General features: G+C 23.2%; 1 protein-coding gene across 3 annotated transcripts in view; it reads left to right on the top strand.

Annotated features, from left to right (window-relative positions):
- Positions 1–15,687, top strand: part of LOC113557457 (GTPase-activating Rap/Ran-GAP domain-like protein 3) — a 285,169-nt gene that overhangs the window by 215,735 nt on the left and 53,747 nt on the right. For all 3 annotated transcript variants that reach the window (XM_026962994.1, XM_026963011.1, XM_026963003.1), the window contains exon 6: positions 2,538–2,602. In XM_026962994.1, coding sequence (XP_026818795.1) covers positions 2,538–2,602 — 65 coding nt within the window. The remainder of the gene's footprint in view (positions 1–2,537; positions 2,603–15,687) is intronic.

The following is a 15,687-nucleotide window of genomic DNA, read 5'->3' as shown; positions in this document are numbered from 1 at the left end:
TTTTCAAAAACATTTTATCTATATTCAATCTAATATTAAAATAAAATATACTAATAATATTTTAAATATTATTAATATTTAATTATTAAAATAATAAATACTTATACAATTTTATACTATTGTTATTGAGTTAATATCACCTTATCGTAAAACAGACAAAATAGTGTGAAAAGGTTCATTGTATAAATGGATGATATCTTAAAATTAATCTACATATTTTTAAATGTCATTACGTATAGTAAAATTCATAGAATACGCAAAAGTTCTAAGTCATCACAAACAATGTTTTTGAATTTTAAAAAATAATTAACATTACTATTCATTGTTAAATTGAAAATATAAGAATTTTTACTGCCCAAAAAAGTGATGGCAACCAGAAAAACACATATTATCATTGTAAAATCAATATATTAATTGTCCCGCTATAATCTAAGAATCTATAATAGTTCATTTTGAGAGTATGATTTAAAATATACTTAAATCCTAAACATAATATAGGTTGTTAGTTAATTTAAATTTGCATTATTATATTATAACAAAATACTCAAGTAACTTTATATTCATTAAATATAGGTATTAAATTAAAAACACATTATGATGAAATTTCATATATCTATATAGGTTCACTAAAATTATTTAGCATTATTAATCCATTAAAACATATTATACACATTAAATATTAAGTTTATATTTTTAATTTACATTTATATATATGTATATATATATATATATTTATATTAAAATTCCATATTAAAAATATTTTTAACTACTGTACTTAACCTTTATGAATCATATTCTCGATGATAGCTAAACAGTTAAACCGTATATAGTCTATACGTCGTTTTATAGGTCTATACTGAAGACCTATAAAACGTATACCTGTATCTGTAGATATATTTTTATTATACTCTTAGCTTAATGTTGTGAATTTAAACTTAATATTTATATTATGGTTTATACAAGTTTTCATATTTTATATTGTAAGGAAATATTTTATAGACCATATTTTAAAAATATGCTATTTTGATATAATATTTGTGAAACGCTTTAGTATATTTATTTGAAATATCACATTTTCCGATTGTCTACTGATAGGTTTTTATGATTAAATTAGATTTCCAATATAATGGTGGCTCGGGTTCAAGATGCCACTCAAAAGCATATACATAAGCTGTTCTGTTTTTTCCTATTTTAAGATACGTTTAAATCAAGTAAAAGAAAACTGAAATGACTATCAGTACTGCACTAGAATAGACTTACTGTTGGACTGTAAAATTGAATTTACATATTTTAAATGAATGACAGTTACCCGAAAAAACTGAATAAAAAACATGAATTCCAATCAAAATTTAAATACTTAGATCTTTAAACACATTTTATACAAACAATACATATGAAATAACTTTACTTTATTCATTTTAAAATAACAAACTTCTTTAATAATAAAAAAAAAAAATAGGTATTTTATTCAACAATTTTAATTTTGTTGATATACTTAATTAAACCAGGTTTTCAAAGTCTTATATACTTGATTTATTAAACATACTACAAACGTATAATAATATATTATTATAATATTTTATTTCAAGTTCAACGAAAGAACATATTTTCAAGAATTATCTCAGATGGTTTATTGATTGTGAAATCTATTATATACAGTACCTATCTATCAGTTATAATAATTTTAATGATTAATTTAAATATAGAAAATTAATTTTTTTAATTAATTCTAGAATTAAAATAATTTTTACTTTTAAACTGAATTATACGATTTTCTAATAATTTAATCATGCCAACTATTCTATTATTATTTAAACAAAAAATAAACATATAAGCATCATAACTCATAAGTATTAAAATTATTGTTTTTTACGTCTTTACATTATTTTTATATTTTTAACACGTTATAGGATCTAAATTACATCGTATTAGATAGAGGATTTCATTTTTCTAAGTACTTAATTTTTTTAAATAAGTATACGGTTATTATTTGAACAATTTTCTAGGCATTTAACATTTTTAGATAAATACTGTAATAAATGTCATATTGCACTATTATACTACAATCATAATGTTATTATTTATAAAATCAATTTTGGATTAATTTTTTAATTTAAATGGATTTAACTTGAAACAAATCTACACAATACTTGATTAATCAAAATACCTATGTATTTGAAATTTTTATATTATTTTTTTTTTTTAAGCGCGTTTTTGTCTGACAAAATAAACATATACACACAGATGTTTAATTTTTTAGATTGTTCCTATATAACGAAAATCTATACTTACTTTTCAATTGAATAATATTATGTCCATATTTGTGAAAACAATAATAATATGTATAAAATAACAGTAGATACTTAAAATTAAATATTGGAAAAAAAAAAAAGTTGATACCGAATGATTTTTGATGCATTACTGGAGTAATATTATGTACAATATACATAATATTACGTGGTTATAATCATGTATGCCGTATATTATTATTATGGAAGCAAAAATTAATGTGAATATATTTTTTTATTTATTTTTAGGGAGCACAAAAAATTCTATTACCTCATACACCACATAAACCAATGACAGTCAAGCAAATTTTAAGGTAAGCATATACGATTATTACAAAAACATAAAAAAATCCGTTTTATTTAGTAAGCGACGTCTTATAACATTTTTAATTTCATATAACAACGATACAAATAAAAAATACTCAGAAAGTATTTACTCGGAAATTGTAATTGCACGTGCATGTAGATAACAGTAAATAGTAAAAACTTAGTGTTTACTCGTATTTATCAATGATAAGTGATTTTAGTACTAATAATTTTTAATTAATTACTTATATTATAGTCAATCTATAAACTATTAAAATAATACAATCCTGAATTTAATTTTATTGCTAACAATGATTTTAGTTATTATATACGTTTTTATTTTTCTATTAGTACCAATAGTTTAGCCATGACGAAGTAGTATAATATGGATTTGTCACGTAACTAAAATTGATTCATAGAATTTACATTCTGTTTTAAGCGTAAGCACCTTTTAAGAAATATGTTATAAATCACGTACTTGGAATGCAATACCTATGTAACAAAACATTTAATGATCATATATTATCTTTGTGTTCAATTTTAATTGTTTTAAATGTAATAATTTACATTATAAATTCATAGTTTATTTAACTTAAAATAATTTAAAATAGTATTACCTATACTTAAAAATAGTGTAATTATTTTATTAAAAATAATATTATAAAATATTACGTAATCAAAATTTTATTTTAAATAATATAATATTATAACAACACACAGTAAATTTAAACGATTTGTTTGCCAAAATTAGTTATTATAACTTTCAATACCTATTTACTGTGATACACATAGCATACATGATTATTTAAAAAAATAATATATTGAATACTGTTTTTAATTATATGTGCTTCATTCTCGTCAAAAGTGTTACTATTGGTTAGTTTCTTTAAATAAAATCTTTCGTGCTTAAAAAAAATATATAGGTACTTTGTATCACGTATGATTATTTTAAAACTATTTTTAAATACCTTAATAGATTGTATATTTTCAAATAAATTTTAAAACAAAAAATTATATAAAATAATTATTTATAATTAGATGTTTGGAAAAAAAATAAGCTTAAAAATGTAAAGTTTTTACATAGATGATTAAGTCGCACGTACCTATAAAAAAATGTGTATACCTGCTTTATTTAAATTACGACCATGTTATATAGTTATAATAATTTATTTATATTAGTTTGACAAATATAAAGGACTGTTTAAACAATTTCCCTTACAAAAACTTCAAGTACCTGCGTCAAAACTGACAAGCTATACAGTAAAGTACTACCTGTGCACTAAAGTACTGATAAAATAATATCATGATAGTAAATAAAATTACATTTTTTTTTAAGCAAAATTATTTTGTTGACAAACATATAATTTAAGCTAAATTATGTTTTAATAGTTAATAAATAATAATTAAATTTAAAATTACTAACGAGAATTTTTTGTTGATAATATTTCGTCAATACAAATTTTCCAATAATATACTACTTCTTCAAATAAACATCCAATTTTTCTATTTTATAAATAATTGTTTTTTTAGTATAACCATCAACATTGGCTTATACTTTGATAAATTGTGTATTATATAACTTTAAAGCTAAATATAATGAATTATTCATGTGATCGAAGAACATACACTATACGTAATATATTATATACGGTATCATATACTATACCTAAGTAGTAAAACCATATAAAACTTTTCGTTTCAGAACGTTTAACATTTGTGTTCCCAGTAGACCTTATAGAATCACACATTGCCGTGATTAGGTTTTAATTGGGGTGTGACATTTTAATATTGTCCCTAGGGAAGTTCTAATACATTTTTATAAAAATCATTTCTGTTTTGTTAAAACATTAAAACAAAATATGCTCAAATAGTCTACTGTTCGTCATAATACTGCAGCCTGATAGTCGACATGCTTACCTAAATATAATTGTGATTAACCAAAACTCAATACTACACTTTTCTTAATAAAAAATTTGAATGATCGATTTTATTAGTATACCTAATATATTTCATGTTATAATGTAGAATGAAACTTATCTTTATATGATCTTGTATTCAATTAAAACCATCACATTTTAAGTATTTTAGTGTGAATTGTTCAACGTTTAGTCATTATTTATAAATTATTGGTAATGTTAATCAAAACTTTTTATATCTTTTTATGGAAGATAAATAATATCGCAAGTCTGGCAATAAAATGTTTTTTTCGCGTATGGCACGATTATAATGATTAGGTAGAAGTCTTATTAGTTATTCATATAGGTGTCTAGTTCACATTTACAAAACGTCTATTATTTTATGATCATCTGTAAAATATACCGTAAAATTGATTTATCAATCATTATTATTTTCTAAAAACATGTTACTGTGGCATAATTTACAAAATACCAGTATAAAGTGCCAGTTTTATTATTGTATGTGTTATTTCGGTCGAAAACGCATGAAATACATAAGAACAAGAATAACAACGAGAAACATAATATCGTTGAATTTGTAAAATTTTGATAGTTTTTAATAATACGCAAACATTTACGTGAAAATTGTTTTTTCATGGTTATTTTACGATAAAAAATGAAAACCTCCATCATTTCATAGTATTTTCTGAGATGATAATAATATTATGTATTTTATTTTATTATCATAATAACGGAGAGCATAAAAATAACAAACTAAATCACAGGCCGCAGCGTTATATCAATAGGAAATCTTCACTGGGTTATATAATAATACGTTTCTTCATCAATCTAACGCCAGATCGTTGTGGAGGTGAGCTCCGGGGACGGCCGCCGTAACGAATGTAAGTCCCTGCGATGATTTGACTACCCCACCACACGTACGTAAAACCAACAGGTGTATTATACTATATTTTATTCTCTAAACTAAGATATGCACATCGTTCGCACGATTCGTCGACATTTTTTAACATCATTATATAATATTTGTGGCCCGTAATCTTCCGATCTAGGAAAAATATACTTAGCCGTTATTAAGACTTATTTGCATAGACATAGACGTTATTTGAACGTCAAATCTAAAAATAATAGTAATAATAACACAATAATTATTAAAATATCAATTAATTAAATATTATTTATTACATTAAGTACTCAATACATGTGGTATAGTTAAGTTTGAGTTCTCAAGTTGTAACCAGATTTATGGGATAAATGGGAACTGCCAAATCCCTACCTAAATATCTAAGATAATATTAAAAATTAAATGTTTTATACAAAGTAATTCCTATTGCGAGAAATCGTTGTTTATTATTAATTATATTTATAAGTATATTTTTTCATGCAAAAAAATTAACAAAAAATTTCTGATACGTATAATACATTATAAGTTTGTACCTCAATATCAAAAGGCAATAATACAGTAATAGTAATATATTACTTTATAACAGCGTAATGAATTATGTATTACTTATATAAATTATTACAGATAATACATATAATTAATATTTTTAGATTTTTTATAATGCAAAATACTTTGATATAATATATTATACAAGGTAAAAACTCATTCAAAAAGTTTTACTTAAATTTAAAATTTCAAAAAATTGATTTTGAAAATTACATATTATTTTAGCAGATAATAGTATTTTAGTAATACCATATTTTAATTTTATATATATATATTACGGCACATTGAAACAAAACGATGTACATATCTTACACATATTTTATATTGCTTAATATTTATATTAAATATTCAATTTAAGGTTTTGACTAAAATAAAATTATACAAAAATATACGATTTCAAAAATTAAATTTTTGTAGTTAAAACACTTAAAAGTACTGGATATAATGAATTTAATCGTATAACCCGTATTGGTAAAAATTCTAGCAAAATTATCACCATAAAGAATTATTGTAATTCTAAATATTAAAGGACGGCAGGTCTTAAATTAAAACTGTACATTCGTTGATAATATAGTTAAATTAAATTTTGATTTTAATCATCTATAGTAATTTAAAAAAGCAACTAAAAATTAATATAAATCAACAACAGTACATATTATTTTTTTTTTAGCGATACTCTTACGTATACTTACTTTCCTTTGTTTTTTTAATACATATGTATATAAAGTGTGTGTTGTGTGTATTTTCAATATTTTGTACCTGTAAAATATAGGTTCATTATCTTTACCAGTTTCTCCTAAAAATCCTCCAGTATATTAGTAAGTGCTGTACTGTATATTATGGTCAGAGTTTTTCATTTTTTTCTTTGCAAATTTCAATAAATTAAAGGCCCAACTGAAACAATATAATGTTACAATTACTAGTGCAATATAATTCCTATAAGCGAAAACTATGTAATAGAAATGTCAATCGAGGATTAAGAAAATAAAAATTCTAATGAAAGTTGTTTGTCATGTTCTATAATTTGACATCTTTCTATTATTAACATTAAATAGTTGACCTATTATTGATTTTCTAATGTGATAATATATTATACACTAATACTTTTATAGATATATATAAGTATTATTTCGTAGTCTCGTATATATGCTCAAGAAACGTATTAGATATTAAGGTACTAAGGTAAATTCATAACAATATATGAAACATAATGTAAAATTGTATAAGTTTTTTTATCAAAAAAAAAAGATCGTTGTTTATTTTTCATTATGTTTAAATTTTTTTTTTCTTCTTCCTTGGTGAAAAATATATGTATACACTCTATAAACAACTTGTCTGGTATCCACTCATGGGATTAACTAGAAAATTTTGACGAAATAATAATAATAAAAAAAGACCGTATAACATGTTTAGTTTTACTTCTCCCTAGTGGTATGTCCAAGAAAAACAAAATGGAAATTTACATATTAATACGTTTTCGCGTATCCCTTTATGAATAAAAATATGTTACTTTATTCTCTTTATCTGTATTTTTTAGTTTATGTATTAAACATATTCCACAGACCAATAAACGCCTATTAGTGTATGGTGTATGTATTATAATAGATAACTTAGTGTGAAATATTATGTATTATATACCTAATTTAACCTTTGTGTTAATGTTATCTAAAATAAATTGGTTTTAAATAACTATTAATTATATCTCAATAATAAACAGCATAAAACATACAGTATCACTACTATATAACTGTTAAGTAATTTTCGTTATACTCTTCAGGAATAACTTAAACAATTTTTAAATCTAATATGAAAGTTTTTTAAATTTTAAACTAATTTCTTATTGTGCATAATATTACTATTCATAATTGTGTGAATAATAAATTATCTCATTAATGTGATGTGTAGATGTGGAATGAGATATAAAGAAGGGTCCTGGCTTATTCTTGCATGCAAACACATCATTTCAACAATTTGGATCGTCTCGTATACCGCATCTTTTTTTACTGCTAAATTCATCAATTTGCATTCAATCATGCCAATGATACGATTTTGATATTGAAAATCTTAATATGTTTACTTTGGATCTTGTAAACATTTTATTTTTTTTTTCATTTATTTATCTGAAAAACCGTAATTCACTTTTAAATATTGTATATAAATATATAAAACGTATTTACATTTTATAAGAACAATTTTAATAAGTTTTTTAAAATTTATTATTGGAACCTAAAGAACACAAGGTGAGAAACTCAAACTTGTTTTAAAATCCATATTACGTATTTAGATCTAATATAACGACGAAATTAAAATAGGTCTTTTAGAATAAAAAACAATCCTTCATTTCGAATCTCCGTAAACTTAAGAATTGCTATTCGTTCTCTTGGTAATACTGGAAAAACGATGGGAATCAAAGAACAATAATAAAGTCACTCAAAATTATCTTTAAAATTGAACAGATTTTCTTTCAAAATAAAATACGAAATCTTTATTTAAAACCTATCAAGCAATGAAAGTCAAGAGAAAGAGAATTCTAATTTGATTGTTTTTAATCCTCTATTTTACTACTATTATTATAACACTGCAGTACTACTATGTAAATTAAAAAAAAAAAACTATTTTATTTTGCCCAGAAGCTATTTTCTTATTTTTCAACAACAATACAATATAGTTACCAGCCAGTGTACTGTAATTACTTTTTGCTTAAAATATATTCTATAATCTATATGATGCTAAAATTATAGACTATCCGTCCTTATTTGTTTACTCATTTATTTTCTGTTATTGTCGGGTTCAGTTATGCATATTATTGTTCGTAGTGAGGTAGGATTAGTATCAACATATTTTAATAAAATAATATTTATTTTTTAATTACTCTGTATTATATGGAATATCTATTTTTTTCATAATATTATGATAATTATTAAAATACAATTATTATTAGGAAAATCTTAATTTAGTAATAATTACTATAATGTACATCGCTTGATATTCTATAGAATTATGCAAATCACTAGGTTATGCATTATACATGAATTGATTACTTAACCGTTTGTTATATATTCTGTTATGGTATATATCGTATTATGGGAGTATGCTACTTGTTTTAATAATCTTAGACTAATGTTCATCTCGCATTCTCCTTTAATAACTTCTTGTTTAAATGTCAGATAAAATATGCTAATATATTAGACATGATTATATTTGTTAAATTATTTTAAGCAATAATATATAAAAAGTTCTTAATTACATTTAATCGTTTATTTTCGGGTATTTTATAATTAATTTATTTGGATTTTTCTATACTAAATTAAAATTCTATTTGATAATTGTCCCCTAAGAGAAAACAATAACTGAATTAAGATGACCTTATACGTTATGTATACTGCTAAGGTGAATTAAAAAAATATATATTTAGATGATTAAATTTTAAACTTATCATAAGATTAATATAATTTGACTCATTAACTAATTTAAAAATAAATAAAATCATAGTATAACTGAAAATAAAATTACAAAAAAATATATAAATCATGCAAATCTACCTATGAATGACAATATATATTTTAATAAATAATGTGTATGTTACAAATTAATATATAACAGATTAAATTTAGGCATATTATTATTTTTTTGTCATGTTTACTTGCATACCTTATATTATAGTCCTAAATTTTTTGTGCGGTAGATACGCATCTAAACGAACAATATTTTTAAAACTTTTTTTTTAACTAATTCAAACATTTAATCTGATATCTAGTGTATTTAGTATATAATTGTATGATAGCCATATTAGAATAAGATAACTAAATAGTATGTGGTACCGGTTTATAGTTATATAAATTGCTATGCCAAAAAGCATGCAACTACTATTATCATTGTTGGAAAATTGGGTTTTTTTTTAAAAAATAACTAAAAACTGGTTTTTTGGTCGAAAAACCTAGTGTTCACAAACTGGGAACAAACCATAAATTTATAAATATTGTTTCGCATAACTACATTAAGAATTAGTAAGTAAAAAAACGGTTTGTTTTTATCAGGTAGTATTCAAATTTGAGTTTATCATAAAAGCTAACCATTTTGAGTTTGATTTCAAATTTATCTGTTTTACTAGAAATTAAAGATGGTAATTCATAATTGTTTATAAGCTATAATATAAACATCGTTTACTTGTCCTCCATATATTAATAAATTTGAATATTATTAAAATAAATTGGATTATTATTCAAACGATGCGTATTGTAAAAAATAGGGAAGTATGTACATAAATTTATTTTTAAACTATAAAAATGATTATAAATTATTGACTATACAAACTATGTAATCTGGCTTACATTTTTTTCGATATATTCATTAATGTCTTTTCGGAGTTTTTATTCAATTTTATACATACGTTGTTCTTAAATAAATTAAATGTATTCTTGTCATGTTTCTAATTGGGTACCTACAATATTTGGTATGCAAACTAAATGGTATGGACCGGACCCAGGAATCAATTAGTACAAATGTACACAACACTTTCTGGGTACCAACTTTGCCTCTCGAAATTAAACTCCCTGGTAGGTTTAATTACTTTTAGAAAACACAGTAAATTATATTATAATATCTACAGAAATTCAATACAATAATTTATATTTTTTATCTTCTTTTTCTTTCATTTGGTAACGGCCTTTAAGGCCAGCTCTCTAAGCATATATTCATCCACCTGTCAGTAGCCTTTACTGCTTCTTTCATTTTATTCCAAGTTCTGCTGTTCTTAAATCTCTGGTCCTCCCATCTCAAACGAGATATATTGATATTTTATATACAATATTTTAATGACCAAAAATATGTAAACAATGATGTATAGGTATTTCGCGCTACTATTTTTTGGAAAAAATAAACTTAAACGTGTTCCAACATATTAAATTGAATTTTATTTCAATAATAATTTAAAAACATATTTTCCATCGAGTCAAAGTTTTTTTTTGTTTAAAGCTGTATTTTTTCCATTACAATTTCTAAAAATACGTAATTTTTAGAAATTTCAAATGAGATTTTTTCCTTTCAAGAATAATAAATTAGAAATATATAGCTTAAAAGATCCAAGGTTGATGTAACAATAAAATAAAATATGTTTTTAAAATTATTATAAGTGTAAAATACATATCAATATGTTGAAACGTATATACATGTTACATACGTATTATAGGTATATTTTACTTTAAAAACTGGTATTGCAAAATCTCCATAAATATATTTTAGATTTTAAATCCAAATATATATATATATTTTAATCAATATATTATTAATAAAACGCATAATTAGTCAAACGTGAAATTATTTACTAAATTTACATGGTATACATTATTATAAAAACTAATTAATTTAATTATAATTAATTTCGTTGTTTTTGTTATAACAATGTTTAACTTATATTTATATTCTTACTGATAAAATTTTACTACTTTATTAACCGTTCTTAAATTGTTTATTAGTTTTAGTACGTTTATTTTTATTTATTTTTTTTAAAACCCGAAGAATACAAAAATATATTATTTAATGTATATTATATTAAAGTGCAATAGTACTTTAATGAGTATATTTTGCATGTTTAAAATGCTATTATGGTTGAAATTCAAGCTGCGGGTACTTAGCAAAAATGAATTATGGTTTAAATATATGAATAATTCGCGGTATGTGGTAGTTTGGGGGTAATGTTGGGTTCGACGTAGAATTTAATGCTACTCTTTGCCTAAAAATCTCCCGTTAGGCTTTATAATATGTCAAAAATATGTTATTATAACATGCTGTGTTAGTTTATATATATATATATATATAATGTTTGTGTGTGTGGTGTATTTGTACAGTTTAAGGAGGTTTTAGGGAATTAAACTATCCAAAATGATTTTACACCAATTAAACATGATCAAACTTCCAAAATCTAAAATAAAAACTATTATTATTAAATGTAATATTTTTTTTCATAGTTGATAACATTATTTTAAAACAATTTCATTATTACTGATAGTAACAAAATTTAAAATAAAATTTACATACTCGGATATTGTGGCATGAAAAAAATTACCTAGTATAAAACTTCTAGTGACAAACAATATAATATTATTCGGAAAAGTAGAAAAACTTCAAAATATCGGAAATTTCAACCCATATTTAATATTTGGATTATGAATAAAAAAAATTATTTTGTATCATTACATCGACATTCAATACCTACTATACGTGTCTATATATAAAACTAATACAAAATTTTATCTACCCAAAGTGAATGGTGATTCAAAAAAAAAAAAAAATGATCAACATCACTTACTATTTAAAAATAAATTAAATTAAGAATTTTGGAATTTTTAAATCCCTGCTTAGTTTTTATATGCCAATTAAGAAATGTCCTGTGGTGTTGTGGTGGATCAAAATTATTTTATTGAAGTTCAGAATCACCATTTATTAACTATATATTCTTATACATATTATATAAATATTTTAGGTTTGGTGAAAATTAAAAATAAATATTGGTACACGCTGCAGTGTGTATTGCATGCAGTATTGTAATATTTAAATATGATTTTCATTAGCAATATTACAGTTGGTCATACGTCTTTATTTGTTTTAAGTTTTAAAGTTTTAAAAACATTCTTACTGTTTTGTTTACCTGAAAATAAATTCAAACACTGTTTATTAATTTCCAAAAATAGAGTCATACTCTATCTAATTTTAAGACTTTTATAAACATCTGTCATTAAATTGTAGTTATCAATTATTTATTAATGCAATATAAAAATCATTCACAAAATATATTTAATTAATAACGTTTTGTTAGTTTGATTGGTAAACGTATTTTGTCATTTTTAAAATACTTTGTGAGAATACAAACTGAAAAAAAATACACACGGAAACGGAATTAAATAGACAGACTCTTCAAAATTATCTTAAAAAAATATAATAAATTAAAACATTTTAAAACACAAATATTGATGCTATAAGCTCTCGGTGGTACCGACCTTTCGTCTTGATGACCTGCTTATATAAATATGTGTTGTGTGTATGTTGTATAATCCGACTCATCAGATTTCCCACGTGTATAGGTAGTATGAATAAAATGTAGACAGGTAAAATAATTTACATTTCGTGACAGGAACTAGGAAGCTTATTTCATGTTATATTATTTTACTTTCATATTTTATGTATAATAATGCCATATTAGTAATCCTCTAATTTCAGTCGATTTTCCGGCGGTATTTGTTGGATAAAATACGGCCTCGAAATCGACACGTCATATCTTTGAAATATGTTTATTTTGAATCAACAATTTCGCACGTTTTACCGATATATTATACAACCGTTATTAATTTCTAAACAGGTAGTTCGAGAATAAACTGTTGTCGTATTGTTTGTTAATACACGCCATTAAAATAGATTTAAATTTGATTATTAAAACACAAAATATTTTTGATTTGTTAAAAACATTACAAATTATATACTCATAGGGCTGTAAATATTTTACTTTTTCAAACATAATTCTAGTGTAAAATATATATATCTGTAAAATGTAAAATAGTTTGTAAGTATAGAAAATGTTATATATGTGTAAGTACTAAAATATATGCTCTAATCCAAAAATTTGAAATCCAAATAGAAAAATTAATATAAAAAAGTTTGTTTTTTTAACCTATAATATTTGACCAAATGATTAAAAATCCAGCTTAAACAGAAATAGAAACACAACTTTACGTATTTTCTATCTTCAAGCTTACAAGAAATCAGTTTATGGGCATTTTTTTCGTTAACTCATAAATAACATTCAATAATATAAATTTTTGTATTGTAATATTAAACTTAACCAGGGAACAGAATTTCCTTCATCTACTCTTTAATATTTCAGTAATTTTTTCGAAATCAAAACATTTTTATTCCAGTAATATAACATCAAATTCCATCAAAAATTAATAATTCGCTGATTTGATCTTCCCATGTTTATTACATATTACATGAAATTGTACAAATTTATATTATTTTACAATGATTCCTTCCCTCGATATCATCGTTGTGTTTTTGATAATCACGTGGTTATTAGCTTTAAACGTAGTTGTACATTATATAATATTCTATGCCTCGACTACAAATGTTATAAAACGATTTTAATTAATGACTTAAAAAAAAAATACACACACACACACATACATATATATATATATAACATATATGTATAAAGATTTTTATTTTTACTATATCCCAGTGAAGTATTCATAATGAAATATAATGGTCATAAATATGATTATATTATATACATTTTTTTTACACATCTAAAATCATATGTATACACATAATTCCTGCACCTATATTAAAAGGTTTATTGTCCCGTGGTTATGTGATGATAAATTGTCATATTTATAATAATTATCTTAAGGATTAATCTTATCTAAATGTGTCCACCCCATACGCATAATTAATATCATATAATTTGATTTATTATAAAATATAAACGCGCAGTAATAAAATGCATAACAGTAGTCAGTGATTAAGCGTAATAGTTACCTTTCACTAGTTAATCAATTTAGTTTCAACTATTCAGTTGAGTACTGTTTACAATACTGAATACAAATTGTATAAATATTACATATTTTATGAAGAATAAATTTTAACTTTAATTAAATGATACCTTATAGTTTTAAATATCTTCTGATTCTAGCTTGTACTCGTTCTCAAAAGTAAAGGCAGTGGAATTATTATTATAGTTTCTGTATTACAATTTAACAATTTTGATTCGGAATTATAGTTGTTTTCGTTTAAACTCCAATCATTTTGTATCCTAGAAGATTTTTCACGATTTTGTCATTTTATATACGCTGATTGCCTGCTTACAAGTCGCTGAAAAGTCACATTATAAAACGAGATAGCTTGAACATGTTTCCTCTACGTAATTACTGTTTGGATAAAATAAAGAAGACTTGACGATGATATATGCATAGGAGGATTAAAGCCGAATTATCTGATATATATATATATATATATATTCATTAGCAGTCTCAAGTGCGTGCGTATTTATATCTGGACTTTAGACAAGAAGTGCGTAATCTGGTCGAGTCAATCACTTATAATAATTGCGTCGAAATAATATGTTAAATCGGTTCAGGATTTATATGAAAGGAAAAAATTCCACACTTAAATAGAATTCTAGTAAATTTATAAGCTACCCCGAAAAGTATACTATTATATTATTATATCGTTCGTACAATTATAAACGGTTTCTAATGTGACTTTTATTTAAAACTTTTGATTACTAGTCAAAGTTAAGTATTATTATTATTTAACAAATGTCCGTACCAGCATCTATAGTAGTCTAAAATTAAAATTTAAGCAGACAAAATCAATACATTTTGAAGTCCACCATCCGCGGTGACTGAAAAGCGACGTTGTTGTTGGATCTCAAAAATATTACATAAATAAAAAATTCCTATATTTTGAAAAAAATTACTAATATCCAATGGGTATTACCTATTCACATCCCACAATCTATTACACTAACTATTATCAATTACTAACCCTAATTTTACTTACTATAAATTAATTACAGTGTGTAGCACAATTATAAATAACGAAAACAAAAATTTGCGTACATACAATTTTCACTTTGCACTAGAACGGTGACTGTAAAAATCAATATAAATTAGAAATATAGCTTAAGATTAATGCAAATAATAAAAAATAATAATGGCTCATAATATTAAAAAAATTA

This window comes from Rhopalosiphum maidis, chromosome 1 (assembly GCF_003676215.2).
Source record: "Rhopalosiphum maidis isolate BTI-1 chromosome 1, ASM367621v3, whole genome shotgun sequence".
In the NCBI taxonomy this organism is placed as follows: Eukaryota; Metazoa; Arthropoda; class Insecta; order Hemiptera; family Aphididae; genus Rhopalosiphum; species Rhopalosiphum maidis.
This window is presented reverse-complemented; position numbering and strand designations above follow the sequence as displayed.